Raw genomic sequence first — 13,067 nt, 5'->3', positions numbered from 1 at the left:
CGTCGCCAGATGCCCATGAGTAATGTAGGTGAAGGTGATGCAGTTCACAATCTGTGATTTTAACAGCTATTACATGGATGTGACTAAGAATTCTAATCTCGATGACAATTTAGATGAAACTTTATTGTCCAATCTAATCTTTTTCATAAAAGAACCAAGTGGCTATTCATCCAGCACTGCACCTTAAGGATGGCCTTCTAGAGGTCAAAAGAGAACAAAAAATCAGATTTCTCATATTAAAAAAAGGTGCTATGATAGCTTTCTTTCCAACAGGAGTAATTATTATTGATTTACAGTGTAATAGCAGCAAACAGCTTTGATGATTGGTTAAATGCTTTCACTTCACCAGAGCCATTAATCAATCTTAGCAGGTATTTATTGCTTTGCACACTGCCGTGCAATAAAGACAAGCTTGAAATCAACTTCCACAGTAGCTCTGATGGGCAAAAATTAATATTTAATGTTGTATCACTAGCCAAGTTGAGACTGGGTTTTCTTTGCACTGCATCTGGTCAACTGTCACCAGTATAGTCTTGAAGGAGTGCTTCGAGAGCCTTCCTGTGCAGTGGATCCTGATGTACTCTTATTCAATAACTGATTTGATTGTGATATAAGTGTTCTACAATCCACCAGAAAATCATGCAAAATGTAAACTTAGAGAAGCACACATTATATTAACTGTGTGGATGGTGATCATATTTACTGCAGTCCTGAAATGACTAGAAGCTTAATTAATCACTTTTTGTGGATAGGGGAAAGAAAGATTCTACTATATCCATATTTGATCACTAACCAAGCTATAACAATCAAGAACAAAGTTCTTAACTGTGGTTCGAATACCTCTTTCATCTCTACTTTGCTATTTTAATTCAAACTTTTCATCCTGATTATGTGAAGCAAATCTATGGCAGAGATGATATTGAAAAAGCACAGCAAAATGTGATGGAAACAAGAGTAGACTATTTTCCAGCCCATTTTCCAACCTTAAATCCTTATCCTTCCTCTCTGCAATCTGTGAAAAAAATATGATAGATCTAATTTTCCAAGAAGTATGTATATTAATAGTAAGGCAAATCATGATCAGAAATAATTTGATATGTGTATTTTAGGCATTGCTATTATCCTGATAATGGTTATATGTTGATGATATGATTATTAGACACAATTTTCAAATGAAGAAAATTGAAATAAACTTATTCTACCAAATTGGAAGAAACTCATTCTACCAAATTGGAAGAAACTTGTTCAAAACTACAAAAAATAAACTAGGATTGGTCCAGAATATGGAGTGTGATTTAGCCTCAATTCTGAGCTTCTAGACTCTCAAGGACAGACCGTGTAGTAGACTGTGCAAATGCTTTATTTTATTTTCTAGATGAAGATGATCTTTGTGACATAATTTGAAGATCATATGTGACTCTCATTACCCCCATATTAATAAACTAGTCAGAATGTTACTTTATAATGTCAAAGTGTATCCATGTCTTGATTCAAATGCTAAATATTATTTTTAACAAATTTAACTATAACTGATATTATACTAGTTTCAGATGCACAACCTAATGATTTAATATTTTTATTTCTAAAGTAATCAAATTATTTTTAAATTGCAACTGAGGTAACATGGTTATAGTGTTCACATTTTGGTCTATAACAAACATAGTTACTGTTTCTTCACCACTACCAAAGTGTTTTAGACCTTCGGTCACTGTCCTCTTGCTTCTAGTCTACTTCTTCCTTCCATCTCCCCACCTCCAGCTTGATAACCTTTATTACCAAGTTCTGAATTCAACTATATTCAACTGATAATCTGTACTACCAGTTCTGTATTCAAAGTCTCAGGGGCTGTTGTTATTAGACACTGTTAAGTTCCCTGTGCTTGTTTCTTTATAAAACATACATGAAAGTCTAATATTTGTATTGACTGAAAATTGCTCATCATAGTAAGTCTAGCTACAATTCATCACCATACATAGTTATGTTTTTATTATAAGAACACTTAATATTTATTCTCAGAAAATTTCAAATATGCAATAAAATTCTATTAGCTATAGTCCTCATGATGTATATTACACATCATCATCATCATCATCATCATCATCATCATCATCATCATCATCATCATCATTCTGTTGATCATTGAATTTCTCGAGCGGTCTCAATAATATCCTAGCCCTGAGATTTTAGAAGCCTCTTTGACTCATCCTTCCCGATGGTGCCACATTGGAGGCTCTTTCAGGGTCAGGGGAATGAGACCTACCATATGATAGGTCTCATATTACACAATCATAGCTTATTTATTTTATTGCTGGAACTCTGTATTTTTTTAACCCTCTCCATCCATTTTTGTCTTCCTGTCATTCTCTGGCTCTGGATATCACCATTATGTTCTTTGTATGTGTAAACTTGATTAAAACATTTTTTACATTTAAAATATGTGATATTTTATGGTACTTGTATTTTCCCTAACATATCTTACTGAGCACAATACCCTCATTGCAATGGAAAGCTTTCATTTTATTTTCTATGGCTAAAAAAACTGTTACAGTATGTATAGAACACACATAGGGCTGATATTTTCTCTATTCATTTATTCATTGATGGACACAAACTGTTTCTATATCTTAGATGCTAAGAAGAACACTGCTATGAATTGGATACAGATTTTTGTTAGTGTCTTTATTTTTGTTGGGTTAAAAAAACCTCATATAGAATTCCTGGATCAGGTGGCATTTCTGCTTTTAATTTTTTGGTGGTGGTAATGGAAGGGCTCTTGAGCAATTTTCAGGAGGCTTAGGGGCTATTCCTGAAAATATTCTGTAGCTTGATTCAAATGGTTCAATCCTGGAGCCTGTAAGTATAGTGCTACTCAGGCCCTGCATTGTGGACCACAGGACCACACTCAGGGGTGCTAGGGGCCTCCAGGGATATACCCTTCACTGATCAGCAGCTCATATGATGTTGGGGATCTAACTGGGGTCGCAAACATGACCCCTATGCTGCATACCCAGATATATTTACAATTTTTTCTTTTTAACTCTCACGTGGGGCTTAGGAGTTTTAGGGCCCCACTGCAGCAGTTTAGTGCAAGGGCCAAGGGTATACACAGGGCAAAGAATAATATGGTGGAGCCAGGTGATACACAGGCTACCTTGATGGTTCTCATGTGTCTTCATTCCAATTTTAGTGTATGTGCTGCCGAAGCGAGCACTCTCATGTGTCTTCAGAGCTAGTAACACATACTGATATTTTTTGGACCACGTGGGGCCAGGAATCAAGTTGCTATACTCTTTTCTGGCCTTTATTTTTTAAAATTTGAAGAGCATTCATACTATCTTTCATAATGGTGGTATCAGTTTATTTTCCCGGCAATAGTATAAGTAATTTCCTTTACTATAATTTTATAAACACTTTTTTTCTTTTCTTTAATTTTTGGGTCACACCCGGCGATGCACAGGGGTTACTCCTGGCTCTGCACTCAGGAATTACTCCTGGCAGTGCTCAGGGTACCATGTGGGATGCTGGGAATCAAATGCAGGTCGGCCCTGTACAAGGCAAACTCCCTAACAGCTGTGCTATCGCTCCAGCCCCCTTTCTTTTATTTTTGACTATAGTCATTCCAATAGGTCCGAGGTGATATCCCAGTTTGCTTTTCATTTAAAATTTTCTGATGGGTAGTGCTGTTAAACATATTTCACGCACCTGTTTATCAACTCTAATTCCTCTTTGGAAGAGTATATATAACTATTCATTTGTGAAATTGTCAACACGAGAGAGTAATAAATGGAGCAGTCTCTCTCTTTTTAAAAAAGTTGAATTGCCATGAGATTCACAATTAGAAAGCTTTCATGATTGGTTTTCAGTCATACAATGTTCCAACACTCACCCTTCCACCAGTATACATTTCCCACCACCAATGCCCCCAGTATCCATCCAGTCAGTCCTAACCCCACTATCCACTTCTCTCTCTCTCTCTCTCTCTCTTTACTCTCTCTCTTCTCCTTTTGGGCATTATGGTTTGGTCCATTACCCACTTTCAGCACATATCTCCAATCCAGAGCCATCCCTTCCAACCATCACTGTCATAGTGATCCTTTTCCTATTCCAACTGAACTCTCCCCCATCATTTGAGGCAAACTTCCAACCATGGACCATTTGTCCTGAACCTTGTTTGTATTGTCCTTGGGTATTAGTCTCATACTATGTTTTTTTCTTATATCCCACAAATGAATGCAGTCATTCTATGTCTGCCCCTTTCCTTCTGACTCATTTCACTTAGCATGATATATTTCAGTAGTGAATTCTGAGAGGTGAAATAACAGTATTCCTTCAATTTCAGTAATTCTAGGAAATATTATAGTTGAAAAGAAACATAATTAAAAAATTACTGATGAAATAAAATTTCAGGTATCATTCTCTTCATAGAATTTATTTGCTGTTAATTCCTATTTGCATGATGAGTCAGTTTTTGAGTTTTTAAAATTAGTCCCAATGCTGTAACCCTTACCACTTGATAAAGTTATTAAGACTCTGGTAGTGAGAGCTGATGCTGCAATAGAAATCTTTAAATATCAATTTCAAGTTGGACATAGGTGAGTGGTTAAATACACACACATGCATGTGCACACATGCACACACACAATCTTGGCTGTGACCTCTGCATATTTTATATTAGGCCATTATTTATGCCCCTTTAGATATAAGGGCATAAATATGGTAGAATATTAGTAATTGCTTTAGGATTTTTATTCAGTTGCTATCATGGTGAATAACAAGGGCAGGGTAGTGATCAGTCTTCCCTAGAAAGTTGTCTGCATTAATTAAACACTTGATGTTTTCTAGTATTAATGTTAATGGAATATCTTCTTTGTGTTCATAAATACCTGCTTGGCTTTGTAGATTAGACTGTCAACCTCTCATTTTCCTTCATCATTCATATGGAACTGAATCATCTACAGGTTGTAATATATAAACTTCCACCCCATATGTCCTAACACATCAGTTAGTAGGTTGCACTATTTGAAATGACTTTGGTATTAGACAAATGTGAAGCTTTGTGACATAGATGCTCTTACTTTACTGAAAAGCTGGAAATAAACTAGGTGATTCCCACCAGGCTGCTGTGAGGACAGGAATGCCTCGATAACATAAAGTGATTTCCCCCTTCTTGTTTCAGGTTCAATGGATCCAAAGGACTTCCTGCGGGAGGCACAGATCATGAAGAAGCTAAGGCATCCCAAGCTGATCCAGCTTTATGCTGTCTGCACTTTAGAAGATCCCATTTATATTATTACAGAGTTGATGAGACATGGAAGTCTGCTAGAATATCTCCAAGGTAAGCTAAAGACATAATAAAGGGAAAAAAAGAGAATCTTACTTTAGCTAGTTATATAAATATTAGAGTAGCAAGTCTTCTATAACCCAGAATACATTTATTGCACACATCTATGAGATTGAATAGCTCAATATTGAAGATTCAGCTAATCTTTAATAAGATATATGTTGTGTTCTTATAGAGAGGGATATGTTTATATACTTGAAGAACAAATTGTTTATAGGAGATATATCAAAGTACTTATTTGTAATGTGGAAAGTTGGAGAATAGTGTTTTGTGTGATGTTTTGTTTTGTGCAATAACTTATTGAACATTGCTACTTATAGATCAATATATTTTCTTATGGTTGAGAGTTAGGGGACACAGAGTATTTTGCAGAAATAGAGGAAATGTTATCTCTTTCCCTTTGCCGGTGTTTGACAAAATTGTATTCGTTGGTATTTAAAATATTTACATTGTTAGGTAACATTAGAATTTTTAGTATTGGGGTTCAGAATGATAATACAACTGCTAGGGTGTTTGTCTTGAATGCAGCTGACCCAGCTTCAATATCTGGCATCCCATATGGTCCTTCAAGCACTACCAGGAACAATTCCTTAGTCCAGAGTCAGAAGTAATCCCTGAGCATTGCCAGATGTGGCCCCCCCAAAACAAAAAACCTTCAAAAAACAAAAAAAAATCAGTATTAAAAACAGAAACATGCAATTACTTAAATAGTGCTTTAACAAAGAATACTTTATTTTTTATTTTTTGCTTTTTGGGTCCCACCCGGCGATGCACAGGGGTTACTCCTGACTCATGCACTCAGGAATCACTCCTGGCAGTGCTTGGGGGGACTATATGGGATACTGGGAACCAAACCCGGGTCATCTGTGTGCAAGGCATGCTATCGCTCCAGCCCCAAGAATACTTTTTATTTATTTATTTTTTTTAATTTAAATTTTATTGAATCACCATGTGGAGGGTTACAAAGTTCTCAGGATTATGTCAGTTATACAGTACTCAAACACCCTTCCCTTCACCCGTGCCCATATTCCATCACCAACCACCCCATTATATCTCCCGCCCCCTCCAGCCCCCCCAGTCCCCGCCCTTGTAAGTGATAAGTTTCACTTCGTTTACGCTTTATCTTGGTTATAGTCCATGTTTCAACACATAATTCACTATTGTTGCTAGGGTTTCCCCCCAAAAAAGAGAAGACAGTCCCACTGTCAAGGAAGCATTTGATGGCTCTCCATTGCTGAGAATGTAGAGATATTGAGTCCCGCTGTTTGTTACATTACTTTTCTATTTTTTTCCCCCCTTGTCCCGCGCCACCGAGATCACACCTGTTTAGTAATCACCACGCTGCCTGACAAAGGGAAAACAAACCAAAAGAGATGGTTATTTCTCGTCATCAGCCGGCATGGGGCTCTGGCTTAGTTGATAGTCTGGTAGAATGTCTGCAAGCAGTTTCTGGAACCAAAAGTAATACGCTGGTATCGGCCCCGGCTCAAGATTCCACCAGCGTCCCGCTGTTCCAAGTACATAATAATTTATCCCTTGTATCCCATTCCCACGCCACCAGGTCCGTGTCAGCTTAATGGACATCATACTATGGTTAACGCCACGCCGCGTTTCTTCCCGAGAAAGAAGGATATTTCTTCTCAGCCGGCGTGGGGATATGGCTTAGTTCAGTCTATAGAGATGGCTACCACTTTGGTGGCCTTCAATATTTCAGCAAAAGACTTACTATTCTTGTTAGGATTTCCCACCAAAGTCCGACCCGTTAAAAGGGAACCATTTCATATTGGTGATGATTAAATGACAATAGGTTGCGCGGCCATGGCAGCAGCCTCGCGGCTTTGAATTTCTGTATAAAGTCCAGGGAAAGTACAGCCAGAAATTACACGTCGCTACAAACTTTACCCTATTATGGTCCCCCCAAAGTCCAACCCATTACAAAGGAACCATTTCATATTGCTGATGATTAGATGACATTAGGCTGCCGCGGCCGCGCGGTTTTGGGTTTCTATATAAAGTCCAGGGAAAATTCTGCCTAAAATTCTATCGCTACAATCTGTTACCCTTCAACAAAAAACTTAGTACTATTGTTTGGAGTTTCCCCCCACGTTAAGCCCTGCCAAAAAGGAACATTTACACGTTGCTGACAATCAAGAGATATTAGGTCTATCTATCTATCGCAGCCGCGCGGTTTTGGATTTCTATATGAAGTCCAAGGAAAATTCTTTTGGTAATTGCATCACTCGCTGGCAGCGCCTGGGCCAGAAGCTCCCAGCACACAGTTTGGAGGCATTTTGGGGGCGCCGCTCGTGTCCAAAGTGGTTCAGTTGCCTCCGGGGTCGATCTCGCACGGGGCCGCAAAGGGCACCCCAAGAATACTTTTTAAAAGAACACTCTTGTTAAAGAATACATTAGAGCATTGTGAACTTTTAATACTCATTATAAGTGAATAATTTAACATTAGGTTTATTGTTCCAGCTAGCTGGGGTCCAAGTGTCCGCTTGATGCAGCGGGCTTCAACAAGGACCCCGAGCACTAAGTTCAGCAAGTTCTTATACTTTCATTTTGGCAAGTAAGCATTACTCAGTAATCTCTATTACCTACAGAGTACACATCTGTTTTGTTGTTGTTGTTTTGGCCTGCAACATCCAGCCCACCTCCCTGACAGTTACATTCTGGAGATCTAATCTTATTCCAGAGATGTAATCTTTGACAAAAGCATCTTTTTTTTTTTTCTGCTTTTCTTGTTCCTGGAAGAGGCCTAAGTCACTCAGAGCCTGTCATGGCAGTTCTCCAGCTTAGTGGGTCCTAACATTCCCCCCTTTAGTTATTCATAATGGGGAATCTTACACATTTTGACCACTCAAGTGTAAGCTCCCCAGGTTTGGGAACTTCTGGTACTCCTGCCTGAGAACCATCAACTGTACCGTGCTCATTCTATCTTTAACAAAAGACACCAACTTATTCAGGATGCAGAAGCCCATGGTCGGGAATAAAAGCTGAGGTACTAGGGGTCTGTGGGGGGATGGAATCATGGTGACAAATTGACTTTCCCAGCTCTCTTCCTATAACAATATTCCCATAGCACAATCTTTACAATTATACACAATTCAGGTGGACTGGAGTTGGCAAAGTAGGAAGGGGATAAACAAGGGTTACATGCAAGACAATAGGCTCAGTAGGTCCCTGAACAAACACACATCCCAGCATGGATAACTGGCACAGATCAAGGCTAATTCTGCTTGTCTCAGTATCAGAGAGTACCCAGTGCCAAAACTGGGGTGTGTAAGGAGTTCGCTCTGCAGCTGTCACTATGAGCATGCAGGAACAGAGAGTAACCTTTGCCCTTCCCATAGTTCCTTTGAGCCACTTTTAAAAAATTGATTTATTTTTTAATTAGTGAGTCACAGTGAGGGTACAGTTACAGATTTATATATTTTAGTGCTCATGTTTCCCTCATACAAAGTTCGAGAACCCATCCCTTCACCAGTGCCCATTCTCCACCACAAATAAACCCAGCATCCTTCCCACCCCCCCAGTCCCATCTTCCCCCACCCCACCCTGCCACTGTGGCAGGGTATTCCCTTTTGTTCTCTCTCTCTAATTAGGTGTTGTGGTTTGCAATAAACGTGTTGAGTGGCCATTGTGTTCAGTCTCCAGTCTACATTCAGCAAGCATCACCCTTCCCCGACGTGGCCTCCAACCACATTTTACTTGGTGTTCCCTTCTCTATCTGAGTTGCCCTCTCCCCAGAATGTGAGGCCAACTTCCAAGCCATGGAGTCAACATCCTTGTACTTATTTCTACTATTCTTGGGTGTTAGTCTCCTACTCTGTTATTCTATATTCCACAGATGAGTGCAATCTTTCTATGTCTGTCTCTCCTTTTCTGACTCATTTCACTTAGCATGATACTTTCCAAGTTGATCCACTTATATGCAAAGATAATGACCTCATTTTTTCTAACAGCTGCATAGTATTCCATTATATAGATGTACCAAAGTTTCTTCAACCAGTCACCTGTTCTAGAGCATTTGGGTTTTTTCCAGATTCTGGCTATTGTAAATAGTGCTGCGATGAACATATAAGTGCAGATGTCATTTCGACTATACTTTTTTGCTTCTCTGGGATATATTCCCAGCAGTGGCATTGCTGGGTCAAATGGGAGCTCAATTTCTAATTTTTTGAGAATCATCCATATTGTTTTCCAAAAGGTGAGCCACTTTCTTTAGTCTTATCTAGAATGGGGTTGTCTCCGTTGTACAGATATGCCACTGGCTGGTGTCATTTTGTCTTTAAAGGGAGATAGCTTTTACGTGTGAAGCATAGACCCAGGTCTTGATTCTATCCACCTTCAGAGAAGTTGGTCTAGTCGGGATCATGGTGTAAGGACTTTGTGGTGGCAATCTCATGTCGCCTAATTCAGGTCAGATGTGTACGGAAAAGGAGTTCACCATGGTAGTGTGCTCCAAGCCCTTCATGGAGCTGGGCCTTGACCTATAGACCTATAGCTGGACCTATAGAGCCAATAATGACTGGAGAAGAGAGAGAGATCATATACTCTAGTCTATACTTCCTTTTTCAAGATTGAGTTGGAATAGTGGCAGTCGACCCCAAAGAATTTTAAAGGGACCAGAATTCCTCCATAAAGGAGATTCTTACTCACAACAGGCAAGTGGGATTTTCAGGGAGGCTTTCTTAATCTTTCTACCTACATTCCCCAAATGCTAGGGTATTCGGAGAATTTTCTTTCATGGTCAGCTGGAGAGACAGCACAGCGGGTAGGGCATTAGCCTTGCACACAGCTGACCCAGGTTTGAATCCTCTGTCCTTCTCAGAGAGCCTGGCAAGCTACCGAGAGTATCCCGCCCGCACAGCAGAGCCTGGTAAGCTACCCATGGCGTATTCAATATGCCAGAAACAGTAACAAGTCTCACAATGGAGATGTTACTGGTGCCCACTTGAGCAATTAAATGAACAACGGGATGACAGTGTTGCTACAGTGCTTCCTTTCATGGTGAGGGTTCCAATCTCCTCAGGGTCTGCTGCTTAAGGTCTTATCTGTATCCACAGGGTGGATCAATCTTAGGAGCTTTCCTTCCCAGGAATCTTGTTGACCTAGGTTCCTGTGCTGAGGGCCTTTCCCTGTTTACCCGCCTACAAGATCGTATTCCCCCTTAGAGATTTCACCACCTTGAATCTTCAAGGGAGAATGGTAGAAATTCTGTCTTCTGGAGCTGCTTTCTGCTGATACAGGGATGCTGAATCTGCCTGCACAAGGGATGAAATCTCAAGCTACCTGAGTTTTTAAATGAGCCCCAAGCAAGGAATTTGAAAGATCAGGTCAGTTAGGCTAAGGAATGTGACTTTGAAATGACCAGACCTTAGAGGAGGAAAAACAAGTAACAAATGCTCAAATGCTAATGACATAGGAAGCAAAGTCCTGAGTTACTTCCCTTACTGTCTTATTTCAACTTCTCTTTGGAAACCACATTCCAATGCTCATCTATTACCTTCTGCAGAGTGTCCTGGCTTAGAGGAAATATTCCCTAAATGAGGAGTTAATCCCATGATGTACCAAGAATTGATATCGGGTAGGGCGTTTGCCTTGCACGCATCCAACCAGGGTTCGATACCTCCATCCCTCTCGGAGAGCCCGGCAAGTTACCGAGAGTATCCCACTCTCACGGCAGGGCCTGGCAAGCTACCCGAGGTGTACTCGATGTGCCACGAACAGTAACAACAAGTCTCACAATGGAGACGTTACTGGTGCCTGCTTGAGCAAATTGATGAACAATGGGATGACAGACAGTGCTAATATAATAAGCATTAAAATAAAACATTGAAATTAGTACAGATCAATCACTGATGGAAGCTGGTGCTTATGAAGAGAATTTTTTTTTACATTATTAAAATGTCAGGGTAAAAAAAATGTCAGGGTAGTATTGATAAAATGTATAAAGGTAAAGAGGTGGGAAAAATGAACAAAGATAATAGACAGATAACAGTATTCTCTGATCTTACTGTGACTTGCGAGATGCAATATTAAATCACAAAACCAGATAAGAATAACAAAGTACTAAGACCTGCTAATATGCTGTCAAAAACAAAATTATATCTTGCTCATTGCATGGAAATACTAAGTTCAACTGTATCAGAAATGAGAAAAACCCACTTAAGAAAGATTAACTTCAGCTTATATCCCTTTTGCCTTATTTCTAGTAATAATTGCAAACGCTACCTTAGGTCATTTCTAAGAAAAATGCCTTATTTTTAAGATCCCTTTGTAACATTAACATTTTCAAATCTAATAGTTTTGAATAGCTCCTTGAACCTACCAGCAACATTTAATAAAATGGACAATCTTTCCATCTGGAAACACTTTTTTCAGTTGGCTCCCAGGATATTTCTTCCATTAAACTTCTCTCCTATTTTACTTGCCAGTTCTTCTCAATCTATGTGACTTCCCAGACATCTGTAGTACTGTCACACTGTTGTCCCATTGTTCATCAATTTGCTCGAGTGGGCACCAGTAATGTCTCCACTGTGAGACTTGTAGTTACTGCTTTTGGCATTCGAATATGCTGAGGGTAGCTTGCCCGGCTCTGCAGTGTGGGCGGGATACTCTTGGTAGCTTGCCGGGCTCCCCAAGAGGGACAGAGGAATTGTGCAAGGCAAATGCCCTACCTGGATGTGCTATTGCTCCAGTCCGTTAAATCTTTTTAATTTCCTAAGACTCTTCTGCAACATTTATTGATTTCTTTGCTATTCTCTACATCTTGTGGTTTAATACAATTCTTGTTTTAGTGATTCCTTAAATTATGTAACTGCCTTTGTTTACGCTCAAATACCTTAACTTTTCCATCTGAATGTGGTATTATGGGTATTGTTGGTATGATACAGTAAGAAACAGTCCCCAAATTCCAGAGACTTTGTACAACAGATGTTTATTTTGCATATACTGCATATTTGAAAGTGTTGGGTGGTGACTTGGCTATTTTTAATTATCTTGGTTGAAGAAGGTATGTCTAATCTCATTCTTACTCTCAAAGCTAGGACCAGGAGTGACATGTAACTTCTGTGCCCCTTTCATTTGTCCAAGTCAAAATAAGTAATAACGCCAGCTAGAAAAAGAAAAACATATACAGAATGATCTCTTATATGTGGGATGTAAAGAAGCTTAGGAAGGAAGGAAGGAAGAAAGGAACAAATGGCTTGAAACAACAGAAGCTGAAAATTTGTCTAAAAAGTGAGCTTACTGTGGTGGGGAGATTGTGTCAGAGGTTTGTTAGAGGGTGCTGGGAAACCTTGAGATAATGAGGAATGAAGTTGATACTCTGGTAGAGGATGTGGTATTGAAACACTGTAAGCATGAAGTCCTATCATCAACTGTATTATAAGTTAGTGATTAAAATAAAATTAAAAAAATAAATAACAAATAAAAGCATAAAGAAAATCTACAGGAAATAGTGTAGTACTAGAAGTTATTGAAGGCTGGAGAGAAAGCTCAGTGGTAGAATTGCCTTGCAAGTATGAGGCCCTGGATTTGATCTCTGGCACTGAAAACTAAATCAGCTATCAAAAGGATAATAGTAAATGTTGTAGATAGCTCTCTTTTAGAAATTGCATATGACTGGACTGTTAGGTATTTCAAAGCAACCTATCTAAAATTGATCTCAAGTTATTCCCTGTAATCTGCTACTCTTGTGGTTTTTTTTTTTGTTTTTTGA

At 39.2% G+C, this 13,067-nt stretch overlaps 1 protein-coding gene across 1 annotated transcript in view; it reads left to right on the top strand.

Annotated features, from left to right (window-relative positions):
- FRK (fyn related Src family tyrosine kinase) overlaps nucleotides 1-13,067 on the top strand; it is a 207,926-nt gene that overhangs the window by 80,867 nt on the left and 113,992 nt on the right. The window contains exon 5 of the mRNA XM_004621761.2: nucleotides 5,177-5,335. Coding sequence (XP_004621818.2) covers nucleotides 5,177-5,335 — 159 coding nt within the window. The remainder of the gene's footprint in view (nucleotides 1-5,176; nucleotides 5,336-13,067) is intronic.

Source organism: Sorex araneus, chromosome 4 (assembly GCF_027595985.1).
Source record: "Sorex araneus isolate mSorAra2 chromosome 4, mSorAra2.pri, whole genome shotgun sequence".
In the NCBI taxonomy this organism is placed as follows: domain Eukaryota; kingdom Metazoa; phylum Chordata; class Mammalia; order Eulipotyphla; family Soricidae; genus Sorex; species Sorex araneus.
This window is presented reverse-complemented; position numbering and strand designations above follow the sequence as displayed.